The 18,800-nt window shown below is 37.5% G+C and overlaps 1 protein-coding gene across 3 annotated transcripts in view; it reads right to left on the bottom strand.

The window, feature by feature from the left end:
• Window positions 1-8,869: 8,869 nt before the first annotated feature.
• Window positions 8,870-18,800, bottom strand: part of GRM5 (glutamate metabotropic receptor 5) — a 278,090-nt gene continuing 268,159 nt past the window's right edge. For all 3 annotated transcript variants that reach the window (XM_027467141.3, XM_027467154.3, XM_027467164.3), the window contains one exon: window positions 8,870-10,318. In XM_027467141.3, coding sequence (XP_027322942.1) covers window positions 9,496-10,318 — 823 coding nt within the window. In that variant the 3' untranslated portion in view covers window positions 8,870-9,495. The remainder of the gene's footprint in view (window positions 10,319-18,800) is intronic.

Genomic DNA, 18,800 nt, shown 5'->3' with positions numbered 1-18,800 from the left:
TGAATTGGAACCATAATTTGTGAACACTTTGTAGTGGTTTTTGTCCTCAGAAGTCACTTGTGTCCTTTCAATTCTAAACTGAGATTCTCAGAAGTGCATATCCTATTTCCACCTTCCTCTCCATATTCAACAGTGATGTATCTAAACCATTACATGTGAGTCTAAAGTGAATCTTAAGCTGACATTCAACTGACATCCTTGTTGTTTAAATACTTATTTTAAATATGTTCATAATTGAAGCTCTGGACCAACCTGAATAGTGGCTCAGCTTGAATGTACTTAATAGAGAAGATCCAAGTCCTGGGAATTGCTTTCTTTTGGACCAAGCTTCAGCCTGCAGTGTGTATAACACACCACATATATTTCTGACTAGTACTCAAGCATTCCTTACTAAACAGGCACAACTCTGAAGTCTCCCTCCTTTTACACACACATATATAGAGAGAGGGAAAGAGACAACATATGTGATAAAACCCAGTCAACGTTTGTCAGAGTAGATTTTAGCTTACTATTTTAGTTTATTAATCTTTGGGAAAGAGTTAAATATGATAAGTTATGAGAAGGAAAGTTTCTAGTACCCTGTTGCAGAAATCACACTGAACAATCATGTTAGCTGCTTTGTGTTAGATAAAAAATATTGAATAAATTGTAAGACTTGGTTTACAAACAAATAAAAGCAGAATTTAGTTTTAAGTTGAACATCCCTGAAAGAAATAGTAAATAAATCACAGAAGTCTTCATATATGTGAAAGCAACCTAGTTAATTCTTTTTTCTATAACAAACGGTTTATGCATTCCAGTGTAGTTTGGTCTTAAACACCTACAAGTGGAAAACAAGTTATTAAACAGCCCTGAGGAGACACAAAGACAGATTGTATTTCTTAAAATTCCAGCCTGATTCCCAAGGTCCGTCCTTGCTGTGAGCAGAAGGTGGATGGGAGAAGGAAAGAAGCTACTATAGTAATACATGCATTAGTTCATCTAAGCAGGGTCAAGGGAAGCCATGAACTTTCTTTCTTATTCTTAAGGGACACTTTACTTATTGGTGCTTAATAACCTAACTAGATAGCTGAAATAAGGTGTGTGTGATTAGGAGTGGCATTTTAGAAAACAACCCTCCACATTCAAAATGATGTATTGTTGTTATTGTTGTTGTTATTATTATGATTATCATCATTAATACTGCTAATAATTTTAGTAGGAACAATAGCAGTGCTGTCTTCTGGTATCAGATGACATTTATAGACCAAACATGAAAGAAAGATTAAAATCCAGACAGGGAAAATAGACACAAACCTTTTCAAGAAAATGACCCAAAGTGCTCAGCACAAAAAGTGCTGTGATATTTCTGAAGGCATAAGCTGGAATCTTACCCCTCTCCTCTTATGTAAACTCTAATTTGTGATTAAACCTGGGATGTTTTATTAGTATATGAAGGTCAGAATGTATTGATAGTAGAAATTCATAAAAAACACAGTTGAGAGAAGGGAATACAGATGGCAAAAACTATTTTTTTTTTCAAACAAAAATAATCCAAGATGTGCTCCTGCATATATTCTTAAAACAAACAAACAAACAAATAAATAAATATTCTGCAACATTGTACTTCAGTGAAGCAAGCTAGTGCATGTTGTTTCCAAAATCTTTGTCTCCAAAGTACAGTATTGTACTGTTTCTTTTGCTAAAACATTCTTCACCTAAAGCAGTGTGTTTCACTGCACTGAAAGTACTTTGAGGTTTGAACTGTTAGGCAGTTCAAAGACACAATGTGAATTCACATTATTTTTAGCTGGAGATGGTTACTTCCAATTTCTTTCAACTTTGTCATGAAATTCTTCCCTTTAATTCTTCTACAGCAAATAAAAAACATCATCAGGCTCTCTGGAAATGTATTTAGAAAATAATATCTATGACGTTTTTTATCTGAGGGCTGTAGTTTACATTCTGTTGCTTTACTGTATGCAGTGCATATTATTCCAGATGCATGACAGTCTAAGACCAGATTGTGGAATGACATGGAGAGATTTCTAAAGAGGAATTTTATTGTTGTTGTTTTTCCTTTAGCAGGGAATGTCCATCAAAATCCATTGGCTGGAAACAGAAGGAAGACAGATTTGAGGTAAGTCATTCATTTCTAGTGGCAAGAACAGCAGACCACTGTAAACCAAAGTAGTAAAGGATATAGAAATTTTTCTCTGATCTTCTGTTTGTAATTCAGGATATGATGTGATACTGCAATTGTAGGAGTAATATGGTTTCTTACAACTACAGAATTAATGTTTTGATGTAGGAATTCTGACTGAACAGCTTTTTGTGTGTGTCTTATTCTAGACTAAATTATTTTACTACTTCCTCCTGACATGACAATCCATGTATACCTCATCAATTATACTGTGTTCATTTTGAAAGAGAATAGGATCTAATTATATTAGAACATTATGTAACTATTATTATAAAGTTAATCCTTTAGAAGTACAGAAAACAAGAAATATTACTTAAGAATTTGTGTTTATGCACACCTGGTTTGCAGGAAAATGCATTGAAAACATAGCTGTAAGCATTTCAAAGGAAAAAAAAATCAAAATTTAAGTCATATCACAGGATTTTTTTAATACTGTTCAAAAAGTACCTGACTCTACATAAACACCAATTATAACATGATGTAGACAATCGAGAAACAGGCAAATGTGGTTTTCAATGCTAAAATAAATTACATTTGTACAGGTATAAAGCAAAACCAAAGCTGATAAAAATGTTAAATTTTATGAAAAATCATTTTCAGTTCACATCAAAATAATAACTTTACATTCTCTAGTTTTAATAGTATAAGCAGCAACAACATAAAAAAAAGAACAAACGCTCACAGAATGTTTGAAACCAGTTGTTCATAAGTTATTAGCAAATTAAAAAATAATAATAATAATTACAAGCACTTGTAGCCCACACAAATCTTTTAGAATTGGCACCATCTCTCTAAAACATCTATATTCTATATAGATTTCTAACTACAAATACCACCAGCAGCTGCCATATAATCCTATTAGTACATGTAATATACATAGTATATTTGTTCCCATTTGGCAGATCAGAGTGACTTAATGATTATTGTTTGTTTGAACTGTCATTACTCAGATAAAACAAAACCAGCCACATACACCAATTCATCATCTAGATGAATTTTTTACTTACCTTTATGCTTCACTGGTCTGTATCTTTTTCCCTATTCACAGTATAAAATTATAAGTGGCAATTGCAGAGGTTTCAACAGAGGTTATAATAATAAGCTATGGCAAAATAAGTAAATTCAGATAATTCAGCTGAAGTATTTAATATGTTCAGTGCACACTGAAATGGGTAGCAGAGGAATGATTTTGTTGTTCATGGAGAGTATTGACTTCCTTTCATGAGATTCATGAAACTGCAGGAAAACTGTGACCTGTTTCTTATTTTGCGGATTATTATCTCACATCCCATAACAGATTTGTGATAACAGATACAATTTTGACAGATACAGTTTTCCCACTGGGATACCTGTTAGAGTAGCAATGCTTAAGAAGAATAGTGGGAAGGTGCTGTTCACCAAGCCTAGTAAGTTGGTTTGAGAATGAGCCTAATAAAATACATCTGCTGCTTGGTTCAAAAGACAGTGGGAAGAACAAACTGTGTTTTTTGTTCTCTGCTCCAGCAAATAGCCAAGATTTAGACTTGGCTCATGACTATCAATCATAGATTTTCTTTACATGGATATAAATCTGGAGTGATTCCATTGACCTCAAAAGTTTAAGGGCCAGTGCCAGCAAAGGACTTCAGCACTTAAAGTTATGCAATATAACACCTATTTTTTTTATTGTATCTGGTTCTAGTGTGGAGGCCAGAACCTTTTGTTAAAAGTCTATGCTTACTGTGAAATTCATAAGAAGAACTTGGTGCCCAAGAAAACAATGCAACAAGGAAAGCGATGCTTGAGATGAATCTACACAAACCATATCAAAATGCAATGTACATAAAATACCCATTTCTGCAGATGGGTATAGTTTTTGTTAAGACATGGGTTGCCTTTGTAAAAGGTGGCTGGAGGAAAATCAAATGAGCTCTTTGTTTTTTGTTATTGTTCTTTCTCTTTCTTTCTTCTTTTCCTTTTCTGCAGTTTTAGAGAAGAAACAGGAACCCCAAGATTAATTCCTACACCCATAAAATAAGATTCAGACTCTCTCTTCACATGGAGAGGGCTCAGAACTCCAGGTGGAAGACAAGACGGTTGCAGACACAGAGGTAAGGAAGGGTATATCCCCCCTTCCTGTCCCTAAAGCACTTTGCAGGGAAGATTTAAGTAATTTTTGAGCCAATCTATAGCTCAGAAAAAAATGTTGGCTCCACTTCTTTTGAGTTAAAATACTCACCCAGTCCCTGCTTCCAAGATTTTAAAAGTATTTTATATTAAATGGTCATACCATCCCTAACGATACCAATTGTTCTATCAGCATGCAGAGTAACTCTTCTTTTTCTACTCTGGAACTCTTGAATGTGTTTCTTTAATGTGAAGTTACCTCAGTGAGATGAACAGAGGGTGCCCTGACACAGAGTCATTAGAGCACTTTCCTACCAGGGAGGAGACTTCAATCATCTCTGACAATGGCAGGGTCTCAGTTTTGGTCTCTCACCTTCTGCCTGAGTGCTCTAATCTCAAGACTATTAAACAGCAGCATGACCACATTCACAACCTTAAAACAAAGGAAGATTTCTTCTTTATAGGGATTATAATCCTGTTGACATATGTTCTGTAAACTCTGTATAATTACTCATGGGATATACAGAAATCTAAATTTAGGTACCACTATTTTCTAGATCCCTAATGGATTTTCCATTGAGTTAGATTCAAAGACCTTTAGATGTGTCAAGATGAGGGCAGTTCTGACAATATACAGAGATGCAATGCTAGATGCCTGAGTGAGGTGGCAGCTGATCAGGGGTTTTAAAATTGAGTCTTGAAGGTAGGTACTAAATTTCACTGAAATCCTGACTTTAGGCACCAAAGTCCTGTCAGCCCAGTCCTGGTCAGCCCAGTAATTGGACCCAATATTTTCAGTATGCTGTCTGTCCCTTTCATGTTTCTTTCCTCTCACTTCATAAATGAATTATTAAGCAAAACAGCAAAGCTGCTCTCTTTCCTCTGCAGAATTTACACCCACAGCTTTGTTTTTCTGGTTTTGTCCTCTCTAAAGAAAACATTCCCAAGTGAACTCTACTATCACCCAGAGTCTGAATCATAGATTGTCCCTCCCATTTAGTCTTTTTGGAGATTAGACATTCTCCCAGCTTTGATCACAATGCTTTCCTTTTGCAAATCCAGCAACTGAATAAACTTCCAAGCAAGCTAACTTTTTATTATTATTATTACCAGTTAATTTTTAATTAACATTTAACGTTTAATTCATTTTTGTAGCTGGAAATCAAAGGAAAAAAAACATCACTTTGTGATCAATCAAACTTCCACGATGCATCAGCAAGTGCTTTGCGGACTATGATCTAAGAATCTCTGGTCTAAGATATGTGTATGAGTCTAGGCATCACATGTTCAGATAGAAGTACAAGGAAGGACATCTCCAAAGTTAATGCAATTATTCTTCAGAGCCAATTGAAAAATATAGATCTTCTTTAGTATTGCTAATATTTCTTCCCAACTGGCCTGCTAGACTGATTCACATATATTTCAGAATCATAACTTCCAAAGATGGTTACACCTTCAATCTTCAGGGTTGGCATCAAGCACAAAAGAAACAAATGATTTTCTGAGGTTCCTGTGGTCAAGAATGACAAGAATTTCAACTTCTTTAATTCCCTTTCTGGCAGCAGAACTAAAATGGAAGGCAATTTCAAGCCATTCATCTGGTACTTGCACATTCTTTCATTCTTTAGTTACACTGGAAAGTGTTCATGATTGTAACCTTTACTTTAATGCTTTAATGGATGAAAAACCTTAAACGAGAGTGGCATACAAACATCATAATGAAATCATATTGTCTGTCACTCATAATTTTCTTCTTTCTTGTATTAAACCCACCGGTTTCTTTCATAGGAGTTTTCAGTCTTGCAAATCTCCTACTGGGCACATTACTGCTATGTTCAATAAATGATTGTTATCTTCTTCCTCCACAAATTTTTCCTCCTTTGGCAAAATCCAAACATTTTTAAAGTAAAGTTGTCACATTCCAGTGTGTACAATTAAAATTCATTCTGACTTCTTCATAAGAAGAAGCTAATGCTGACCTAACAGTCATTAAGTATAGACTGATAACAGAGGTACTATTACAGCAGGGTCCATCCTGGGTTCCTTGTGCAATTAAAATTTCTGCTCTCGCTGATAAATATACAAAAGATACAGAACTCTTCCCAAAAGTGAGAGTAAGCAAGTGTTTGAAATTTGGTAGTGTAACACTAGGGTTCTCTGAAAATACGCACTCAGACTTTAGATTAAGTGTTTTGTATGTGTGCATATATATATATGCACACATACATGCATAAATATATCTTCTTGGCATTACAGACAAAAGTTGTCAAGAATCTCTGAGCAATAGCTATGGCCAGGATTGTGCAGAATTGTAATTTGTTAGCATAAGAGGTATATTTATGCTGTGTCATGGTTTGACAGCTTCTATTTCTCATTCCATTTTACTAATTTTATTTTATTTTTTATTTTTATTTTTTACATCTCTCTGTATAATCCTTATTTCCACTGTTCATTATTTCACAGTGCAGTGAAGCCCACTTATTTCCATTTAGTAGGATAAGTGTCTACCAACAAAGGAGAAGACTTCAGAAATTAGGATCTTTAAGGTTAGGTAAAGTTCAGGCTGAAGAAGGATGTAGTAAGGACATTAGTGAACAGCTTGAATTATAAGAGAATGTGTACAATTAGAATCCCTTTGAAATTCACATTAATTATCTCATCACAGTCCACATATATATAAAATATATATATATATAGTGCTGATTGGAAACATACATTATCATATGAATCTGCCATGAACAACATTTAAGTGGTCTAGACTCCCTATATGAGAATGTTTGTGTAATAGGCTGATTGGGCATGCCCTTTCCTTAAATGTGAGTTGTAACCTATGAAACTGCTTTCTCCTAAAGATGTGGGCAGCTAGCAAATGGTGAGACATGCTAGTACTCTGAACCAGGAGGGCAAAAGCAAGCTCTGGTTTGGAAACTACACAGCTGCACAGAACTGATTCTGTGTTAATCACTTGTGCAAGGAAAAGAGAATAAGGTAAGGAACAAGGACCTACAATCATAACTTGTATCTGCCTGAATTCCAGAATAGAGCTGGGTTGTGACCTGCTGGTTCATGCTATAGGCAAAGCTAGAAAGTGACTGTACCTGGCAAAATAAACATGCTCATACACTAGATATTGGATAACACTGCCTTGTGCAGGATGTACAGAATCCTTAAGGTATGTCTTTGAGCTGTTAGCCTGGGTTCATTCATCTAGTCCTTTTTTTAATGTTGTTGAGAAGTAAATTGGAATGCAACACATAATGGCGAAACTAACTATAAAAGGAACAGAAAATGTTGCTAAAGTATGTGAATGTGCTTTTTTATCTTTTTTTTTTTTTTGGTATCAAATATTTCAAATATTTGTGGTGGTTTTTTTTTTTTTTTGGACTTTGGGGAGAGAAAATGTGTATGAATTTTGATTAATATTTTTGAAGAAATAAGTTCTAAATATTTTGAAAAGAAACAAAGAAGCCTTATTTAAAGGCTTCCTTCCATGAAACTGTCTTCTGTATAAGGCTGTATCAACTCAACTATGAACTGGAGAACATTACTCACCACTTCATACTATCCTTAATTAAAATAAAACCCATAAAAGTTTGGCACCTGAGAACAGTTGTGTCATGGAGTAGTGTCATGAAGCCAATACGGTGTGCGTTTAGGGCCTGACTTACCAGTTCTACTTAACTACACCTAATAAAAATTATTCAGCTTCTATTCAAACTTTAAATCCCTTTCCTGCCTTTATTAAAAAAGTGTCATGACAGTATGAAGTGCACTAAACTGTACTACCTTCATATAGGAAAAAATAGGACTCTGTTCATTCATACCTCATTAGGTCTTTTCTCCTTTAACCTTTACTCTGTATTGCTTTGAAAGTCTTTTTTTTTTTTTAATATTTTTTATTTTATTTTTGTCACAGTTCATAGCTGCAAGGCATCAGCAGCTAAATAAAGTTAAAATTCTTGCTTATTAAAGAGTAGCTAAACCACCTCTAAGCAGATTTTGACACAGGCTTTTTCTCTGCATATAAATTATGATTATGACAACATTTCCACTGGCAGTTAACATTCATCATAATCCATATTGGTCTCTTAGAATTCTGTCATTCAAAAGATGGAGAAAATCCTTAGAGTGTTTACCTGTTCCTTACAAGCAAAGACTATGGGAGCCCGAATAAGTGTTTTAACTGGCAATGTTAGCACAAGAACGTCCATAAAAATGTATTAATTTCAGTAGGGAGTGCAGCTATAATATAGCTTGGTAATGCTGCTAGAAAGAGAATATTCACCACAACAACTTGCCCTGATAAGGGAATTACAAAACAGTACTCCAGAAAATATTTTTTGCTACTTCGTTATTAGTTGGCAACATGGTGAAATAGTCAGGAAATCTTCCTTGGGTTCTGTTGCTGTGAAGGTGAATCCAATGTTAACAAACTGATTTTTTTCAATACTGGTAGAAGAGAATTTCATAAACAAACGTGTAGTTGAGAAGTCACTTGTAAAGCCCTCCATATTGCAGTCACTCACTGCAAAGCTTCAGCTTAGTGTTATCCACATATAACGTATCACAGACACAATATGCTTCAGCAAAATGTTTGGTAGTTATTGAACATACATTACTGCTTTTTGAGATCTTCATAGAAAAAAAAAAAAAAAGAAAGAAAGAAAGAAAGAAAGAAAGAAAGAAAGAAAGAAAGCTTGATAGGTTGGTCCCAGATTTGAGTCTTTGAGTCTGTTAGAAAATGTACATTCAATGTTTGGTCTTCTATTCTTGATAAAAGATCAAGGTTCACTTCTGGGTAAGGAATCAGAGTAAACAAACAAACCATTGTACAGTTGTTTACAATCTAATTTCCCCCCTTCCCCATATATATTGTACACACAGTTCATTGTAATACTAAAGCAAAGCACTTGGTATGTAACTGATTTAACAGACTCCTTATAAGCCCTCAAAAATAGATTCAGTGTTTCTGAAAAGCCCATGTTTTTTTAAGGCCACGATAATCTGCCAAGAGTCATTTTGTCTTTAAAACAGCATCATTAATCTGATGTTTCCACTTATCAAGTAACTCCATTTCTTCCTCTCTGTTTCTCAGAAGATGACCCAACGCCTCTCACTCTGAGTAAACACTGGAGATCTTGAAGGCTCGACTTGTCCCTCACTACTTGCTTGTAGTCGTTGAGATCCAACATTTTCTTGAACTACATTCACAGCGAAGAAGAACTTTGAGTATAATCTCTGATGAGGAGGGTGTCATACTTTGGGGAGGATGGGATACAGAGAGCTGATTCAGAAACTGGAGAGCTGGGAGATGCACTTCCAGAATCAATGGAGTCTCTAAAAGGAGAAGGAGGAGTTAAAGCTACTAACTCCTCAAGGTCTTGCTTTGCTGATGGGGTCTCTGAGGTGCCTTCTTTGACGCTGCCATTTGAAGGTTTCCTGGCTGACTGCGAAGCGCCGTTTACTTCAATGGAAGGAAGTGGCTGGATCTCTGCAAACGTGGTCATCGTTGTAGGGAGCTGGATTTCCCGTGGAATCAGGTATGAAGAGCAGAGAGGAGTGGCCACCATTGTCCCTGGAGTGGCTGTTGAAAGCATCATAGAGTTCAGCTCACTGATATTGGCTGTAAAACGAGTAACCACACTACTGATCTGCTCCATGAGGGAGCCTTGAGAGGAGCTACTTCGCTGAGGAGGCTCTGACTGGAAAGTAGGGGCATCATCTTCTGTTCGGCTAACAGAAGCAGTTCTGTGGCTCACGGTGCTGACAGGTGAGGGAGTCTGTGGTCTGTACTGAGCTGGGTATTGCTCTTCTGCTTCTGAAACATCATAAAGTGTTTTGGCACTGGACTCGGGAAATGTAGCACTGCTACTGTGTCGGCTACTATCTGTGCTTTTTGAGAAAGGCTTGATCACTGCAGTTTGATTGGGGTTCTCTTTTTTGTTGATGTGGATTGATAGCCTCTGCCAAAGGTGTGCTCCTCTGCTGCTTTTCTCATTCTGGGCCCAGGAAACTGATTTCCCATTAGAGCTGTAAACAGAAATGGGATCAGATGGTAACTTGCATCAAAGTTAAAAGTATAATCAATGTACCTATACCATGGATATGTGTTATCCCAGAGTTCACATTTATTATAAAGCTGACTGTAATTTCATCTCTCCATATCCATATCTATAAAATATCTATCTAAATCTAGATCTATATTTATATCTACCTACATCTTCATCTGTCTATATCTAAACTATATCTATATCATGTATATCATCTATATCTATATGCATATATACCTATCTATATTTAATCTATCTATATATAATCTATATCTATATCACCTATATCTATATCTATCTATGTCTACGTATTGCGATATATTTAAATCTATCATTTATACCTATATGTTCTGGAAAAAATAACAGAGTGGGCCAGCTTATTGCACAGGCCACTTGTGCATCAAGCTACTCTGTGCTAGCTCATGGCCACTGCTGACCCCTCTGATGCTACCCCTGGGGCATGGTTGGTGCCTGTCCTGGTGGAAGGAGCAGCTTGGTGGTTTTCCTTCTGTTGGATTGGTGTTGTGAAGGGAGACTGTGGGACTGAGGGCTGCATCGAAGAGTGAGGAAAAGGTAAATGCTTGAAGGGAATAAGCAGGAGACTTGGATTGGCTTGGCTACAGGGAACAGTTAAGTACACTAGCCAGGGAGCATTCAGTAGTAAGGAGCTTGGTGTAGGGTGCTGACCATGGCTTGTGGTATGGGGCAAGGGTTATAGATTTGGATATGGAGAAGTGTAGTCTGTTATGGCTGGGAGCAAATCTGTTTACAAGACTGGAATTACTGGACTGATACTCAGAAAGTGGCTATACTGGTTGTGTGTGGAGAAACGTTTCTGGTGGCTGACCTCTTCTTGGTAAAAATACTTGGTAGGTTAGCCACCACTAGTTTAAAGAAGCTAATTTTTTAATTGCAGGTCAGCTCAGAGAATGTCTTTCAAGAAGGAAATGATGAACTGTCAAGGTATACACGTAGTTTCTCATGGTGGCCTGCATTTGGAGACAAAAATAGACATTTTACTCTACACTCCTCCAAAATGAGTCCTGTTAGAGTCACTTCTCTTCAGATCCCATCATGATCTGGTTTTCATCAAAGTTGCTTATTTTTCTGGTCTTCCTGCTTATGGCAACATCTCATGGAGCAAAGCCAGCTATGGTGCATATAAAAACAACACTATGCAATAATTCCTTTCCTTTTACTTCATCCTTAGACCGAAGAGCTATTGCTTATGCATACCTATAGATTTTGGGATTAAGAAAGACCATTAGCAATATCTCAGCTGAAACAGACAATGACTCTAAAATGATGTCAACAGGGAAAACATAGTCTCCACATACAGATAAATGTGATCTATATATATGATACAATAGAACTTTAAACAATTCACTTTGATTTCTAGAACATTTGCAACAGCCATTTAGGATTTTTGGAAATATGAGTAAATTGGAGACCCTGTTGAAGTGTCACAAATTTGTTGTTCGTTTATTTGCTTTTTTAGCCTGAAATAGATATACTCAGACATGATAGCTTGCAGTGAAACAGTTTGCAAGACACAGTTTACTAAACACAAATGACTTTATACCAGCTTTCATGTGGAGGCACTATCAGTATAATAACTCTTCCAGGCATCTAAGAAAAAGGTTGTGTGCTGACAGTAAACAAAATCCTCTTGTAGGTTCACATCCACGACTGCATTATATGGAATTACTATGGGTCATGTAACACAACATACGCCAACAGCTTTCCCCTTCAAAAGCAACATGACAAAGTCCAGCAGACAAACACAATGTAAAACAGGGGATATTTTAAGACAGGCTAGACTGGGAGATAATCTGCATGAGTATATAAGGGCTCATCATTTTATTGCAGTCCTCACTAGGCTGTTCTCCAGAACTTGTAAATGACTATTACGCACCTACCTCCAAAATGCCAGATTGAACATCTGATGGCTTGCAGCTTGCTCTTACGATACACCCTTTGCTGTACCTCAATCAGAGCAAGCAGAAAAAGCAAAATCTAACCTGTAGCACTAATCACTTCAACTCTTTGCATCTCTGTCGATGTGATTCTGAGCTGAACAGGAGCTTGTGCTAATGTCTTTCAGAGAGAAACCATTTCCTCTTGAGGACTGTGTGATTCTCTCATTAGCACAGATACCCAGCAGGTGCACAGAGCCATTTGAGAGCCCTGGCTTCTTGGTCATGCTGAGTCCTGAGCTCAGTGATAGTTCAGTGCCAGCAGCAGGACCCAAATTTAGATACTTTGGGAGGGAAAATCTTGCCACTATTTCTGTTATGATGATGATAATAGGACTTCCCCCCAACTCATGCCAAATTTGAGCTGGACCAGGAGACTGTGTCACCCAGCATTCTTAATCTTGATCTAACAATATGAGAGAGCCTAGTTCCAGTCCTGGGTGTCCTACCTGAGGTCTCTTAACTCCTGATGAGGACAGAGCTCAGAGGAGTTTGTGACAGATCTGCCTGCCACAGGGACAATATAAATTCTATTAACATGGAGAATTTGCCAATACAGATAGAAACACTTGCCCAAAGAAAGCTGTGCTTTGTCTGTACACCACTTACCACAAGCACAATACTCTAGCACACCTCCATGATTGACATTGGCTCAGCAAGGAAGTTCAAACCCTATGAATATAAGTAGGTAACTAAACACTAAAAGCACGTAGACATTTTCAGTTGAATGAAGATCAGATTGTAAGAGGCTGCAAAGGTACCATATTACTCCCTCCCTGGTCAGGAGACATTTATTAAGGAGGACATGTGATATGAGGCTGAGGAGCCTGAGGAAAGAAAAATGATGAAATCTGGGGATGCATCCAGCTAGTAGTTAAATATTCAGTGGAACAGCTGTTACCGACCCCCTAAATCCCAGTTTGATTTTGGGTCAGTCTTGACTGATGCACTCACTTAAGGGCTTTGTGCTGTGCCCAGATATAATCATGCCATGTGTGTGGTCCTAATGGATACCCTGGGGCCCTAAAGGAGACCCGGAGGCTGTTTAGTATAAATTTCATTAAAATATTTGTGGTTAAACGTATAAATGTATCATTCCATTTATCATGTTGCACCTACTTACTACAAAATCAGCACCTGACCAAGATGTGCAATCACTTGTCATCTGTATGAAAGCAACAACATTTCTTTTCAGGAGGTATGAGGCTGGGTTAAGGGTAAATTTTAGGGGTGAAATTTTAAGATCTTGCTCTAACTGTATACTGTTACTCTGTCAAGTTAACTGAAAACCACCACAATGCACACAACTTAGAGAAATAAAGATACAGCAAGGACATAGATTCCAATGTCTCCTAATGTAATATCACAACCAATTGTTTACATTTATTATGACCAACTGTTCCATATTCCTTTCAGTGACTGGAAATTTTAGGTCAGTTAATTGTTTAGAGTTTTCTTTCAAACAGATTTTGGCTCTCTCAGTTGATAACAACAGAATTACACTTTTGTGCTCCCTAATAATTCTACTAAGTCAATCTGAATCCAGGTTATGTTTCTTTATTCTGCAATAATTCTACTAAGTCAATCTGAATCCAGGTTATGTTTCTTTATTCTGCTCTTCCCTTTCCACTGGCACGGTCCACTGACTGGAGCAGAGCAAAGTACAGGTCATGTCTGGAGATGAACAAACTCCAATTAGTGACATAATTCCAAACCAAAATGTTAGCAAGATATATACATACACATATATTAAAGTCTTTTGCATGGCACATTTTTTTCACTGCTTTCACTATGGGTTAGTTAGTCTCAGTTTTATGTACAATAGGGATTTCCTCAGAACCAGTCACACTAATTATTTTTTCTGTCTCCTTACTAAAAGCTGCTTTGACTTTGATAGCTAGTTTTCTTCCCAGTCTTCTATACATAACACATGTACAAGAAATGAAAGTGGTATAAATGAGCTTTTGAAGTCTCTGAAAAAAATCTCTTCCATTACATATCTTTTATTCCTTTCCTTTCCTTTCCTTTCCTTTCCTTTCCTTTCCTTTCCTTTCCTTTCCTTTCCTTTCCTTTCCTTTCCTTTCCTTTCCTTTCCTTTCCTTTCCTTTCCTTTCCTTTCCTTTCCTTTCCTTTCCTTTCCTTTCCTTTCCTTTCCTTTCCTTTCCTTTCCTTTCCTTTCCTTTCCTTTCCTTTCCTTTCCTTTCCTTTCCTTTCCTTTCCTTTCCACATCCAAAATAGATCACTTTTCCCTGGTTTTGGTTGATATAGCAGTTTTGTTTCATATTTTTTGCTCTGTGTTATGATTCTCTATGAAACAGTGCATACCTCTGCCACCAGGGTTAGCTGATTACCCAGCTGCCATTCAAGCAACTGTGATTTGTGAAGTCCTTCAAAATACAGAAGAAATGGAAATCAGGAAGTGGAACTGACAGTCACAGCAGCTGAAACCCCTTGTATTTTAGCAAGTGTGCCATTCTCATTAATCTCCTAAAGCTGCTAAAATTAATTCTGATAAAATGTGCTTAGTTACTAGCATTGGGACAGTTACTGAAACTATGTTTAACTTGAAAATAAGTCACTTATACTCTTGTTAATAAGTTTAAATAAAATAGTCAAATAAGTTTAAAATTATGGAATTTAGTATTTTCTTAGAAAGCTTAGAATGCATAGTTACATACTTAGTATTTATATTTAGAAGGGAGAACTGGTAGCAATGGACTTGATTCTATGACTTTATGATTCTATGACATGGAGAAGGTGGAGGTACCCAACGTGTTCCTTGCCTCAGTCTCCACTGACAGTCAGGTTTCTCATTTCCCTGAACCTCTAGGCAAGGGCTGGGGTAGCAAAGTCCCTCCCACTGTAAGTGAAGAGCAGGTTTGAGACCGTCTGATGAAGGTGAACAAGTATGAATCTATGGGGCCTGATGTCATGCAACCCAGGGTCCTGAGGGAACGGGCTGATGAAGTTGCCAAACCTCTCCTTCATATTTAAAAAGTCCTTGAAGTCAGGTGAAGTCCACAGTGACTGGAAAAAGGGAAACATTACTCCCATTTCATGAGGAGTAGAAAGGAGGACCTGGGGAATGACAGACTAGTAATCCTCACCACTGTGCCTGGGAAGATCATGGAACAGATCCTCCTGGAAGCAGTGCCAAGGCACATGCAGGACAAGAAGGTGATCCAGCAGCCAACACGGCTTCAACAAGGGAAAATCATGCCTGACCAATCTAGTGGCCCTCTACAATGGAGTGACTTCATCAATCAAAAAGGGAAGACTGACTGATATTATCTACCTGGATTTCTGTAAGGCTTTTGACATGGCCCCACATGACTTCCTGATCTCCAAATTGGAGAGAGAGAGATTTGAAAGGTGAACCATTCAGTGGATAAAGAGTTGGCTTGAAGGTTGCACCCAGAGAGTAGTAGTCAATGGCTCTATGTCCAAGTGGAGGCTGGTGATGAGTGGTGTCCCTCAGAAGGCTGTCTTGGGACCAGTGCTGTACCTTTATCAATGACTTAGTGGGATCAAGTTCACACTCATCAAGGTTGCAGATTACACCAAGCTGAGTGGTGCGGTTGATACAACAGAAGGAAGGAATACCATCCAAAGGGACCTGGACGAACTTGAGAAGTGGGCCCATGTAAACCTGATGAGGTTCAACAAGTCAAAGTGTAAGGTGCTGCACCTGGGTTGAGGCAATCCCAGCTGTGAGCACAGTCTGGAAGAACTCATTGAGAGCAGGACTTGGGGATTCTGGTAGATGAAAAGCTTGACATGAGTCAGTAGTGTGCACTTGCAGCCCAGAAGACCAACAGTATACTGGGCTGCATCAAAAGCAATGTGGCCAGCAGAGAGAGTTAGGGGATTGTCCCCCTCTACTCTACCCTTGTGATGCCCTACTTGGAGTGCTGAATTCAGGTCTGAGGCCACCAGAACCAGAAGGATCTAGATATGTTAGAACAGGTGCAGAGGAGGGCCACAAAGTTTATTAGAGGGCTGGAACACCTCTCCTATGAAGAAAGGCTGAGAGAGGTGAGGCTGTTCAGCCTGAAGAAAAGAAGGCTCTGGGGTGACCTCATTGAAGCATTTCAATGTTTAAAGGAGGGTTATAAAAAGATGGAGAGCAAACTTTCTCTTGGTCAGACAATGACAGGACAAGGGAGAATGCTTTTAAATGAAAAGAAGGGAGATTTAGATTAGAGGTTAGGAGGAAATTCTTCTTGCAGAGGGTGGTGAGGCACTGGCACATGTTGCCCAGAGAAGCTGTGGTTGCCCCATCCCTGGAAGTGTTCAAGGCCAGTCTGGATGGGGCTTTAAGCAACCTGGTCTGTTGGGAGGTGTCCGTGTCTATGGCAGGGGGATGGAGCTGGGTGGTCTTTAAGGTCCCTTCCAACCTGAGCCATTCTACTTTTCACTTGTGAAAACTGGAATACAAGGGGGATTGGTGGAGTTTAAAATAAAAAATTAAGAGAAGTTTTGTACTCTATCATGTAAAAATATTAGTATCTGATTCCAGATTTGAAATGATAGATCTGAAAAAAGAAGGTGGAAAAAAATAAAGGAGAATTTTATGATCAGTAAGGAACCTCTGTTGACATGAATACAATAAGAATTAAAATTATTTAATTTATAAGTCCAGGGGTGAAAGTTCATGTTTCAGAACATTCATTGGTCTATTTTATTTTATTTTATTTTATTTTATTTTATTTTATTTTATTTTATTTTATTTTATTTTATTTTATTTTATTTTATTTTATTTTATTTTATTTTATTTTATTTTATTTTATTTATTTTATTTTTTTAGCTAAATTTAGTAGCTAAGTTAGTGGCTACTTTAGTGGCTAAAGTAGAGCGTTGCTTTCCAGCTTGAAGCAACATCTTATTTTTAAGAAGGTGATGATGAGTTACTGCTCCAACACTGTGCAGAGCAAGCCTGTGTATCAAGGACAGTCTTCTGTGCTTAAGGGAGCCTCGTCCCTCCTTGCTCCTGGCTTTTCCACAGAAGTAGCTGACAGTGGTAAGGAGGTATCACTCAATGATATAATTATTCTGCCTGAAAAGGATTTGTGTGACATCTGTATATTTAATTAAAAACTTCTGATGAGGTGATTGTGTGTGCCTGCAACATGTGCAAGTATGGGCACATGAGTGTGTTTCTCTAGTCTTGCCAGTCCACTTAGATTAACAGACATTTTGCTTGTATTGACCCTTGTTCTTTATCCCTCAGAGCATGCAAATGCCTTGTAACATGCCAACAACACTGAAATGAACTAAGTAGTTGAAGAGAAGTGCTCCTCTGACCTTATACAAAGAATTGTGTAGTTTCTCTTGTGACTGCATGACAACCTGGATAACTGGCTGAAAGGATACAGAACTGGAAGGTGGCTAAACTAGCTCAGTTCTACCACTATAATGGTTTATCTTGTTGCCCTCTCTCTTATTTTAAATAGCTGTCTGTTCTGTGGAGATAAATAACAATGAAACACAAAAGAATGATACAGGGAAAAGATCATTTTGTCCTGTACTAAGTACTAGAAGTAAATGTCTTTTGCAATCACGTTGTGAACAAACAAACAAAAAAGTGCTTTTCTGTTTACAAGGACAAGGATGTTTACTATTATTACTCCTTGAATTGTAATCAGACATTACCTCCTTTCCTCATGGAAGTCACAGCTGATATTTACAAGAATAACTATAATCTATGAAGATAAAAAAAAATAAAAAGCGAGGGATAGCTGGCAGACAGAACTTTTGCAATTGACCTCCCAGCATAGCCACCAGTGGCAGCAATGTTAGCATCTGTTTCAGCAGCAGGCCTGGTTGGAAAGGGAAACAAAGTGTCTGGTGTCTGAATGAAACATTTCTATTGTCATGACCTAAAATGCAAAAATGATTTCAATACCAGGCATAACTTTTTCCCTCTCTTACAGAGAATTCATCTCAATTGTTAATCAAGGCAGCTAGTGCTGGGTTTTACTTCTCATCTGAAAAATGTTACTTCAAGCATCTCTGAGCACATCTCTGCTACACTGGAGCATCCTGTCAACCAGATAGGGAGAGAAGAATGCCACTTCTTGAACTGTCAGTTCTGCTTCCTGATGCACAGAGCTTTAAGATGTTTTCAACATTGCTTAGCTGACATGTTCTGTTATTAATTTCAGTGGACTTTATGATAATTTGCTAAAGGTATGAAACTGAAATGGGAAAAAAATAGTAAACATCAGCTTAGCACTGACTGAAATTAGAAACACAACCAGTGCACAAGAAAAGCAAATTAAGGAGAAAAAAAAAAAAAAAAAAAAAAAAGGAAAAAATATAAAGGAAGGAAAAAAAAATAAAAGGATTTAACACTCCTAGTTTTATACCCAGAAAAAAGGAAACAAGGATTGATCGGAATTCCATCCTCTGCAAAGCACACACGATTGGAGGAACTTCCAGTGTTCTGCATGCCTGATAAATAACTACAGGCACATACACGTATGT

The sequence above is a fragment of the Anas platyrhynchos genome, chromosome 1 (assembly GCF_047663525.1).
Source record: "Anas platyrhynchos isolate ZD024472 breed Pekin duck chromosome 1, IASCAAS_PekinDuck_T2T, whole genome shotgun sequence".
In the NCBI taxonomy this organism is placed as follows: domain Eukaryota; kingdom Metazoa; phylum Chordata; class Aves; order Anseriformes; family Anatidae; genus Anas; species Anas platyrhynchos.
The sequence above is the reverse complement of the archived record's forward strand: the minus strand, read 5'-3'. Positions and strand labels throughout refer to the sequence as shown.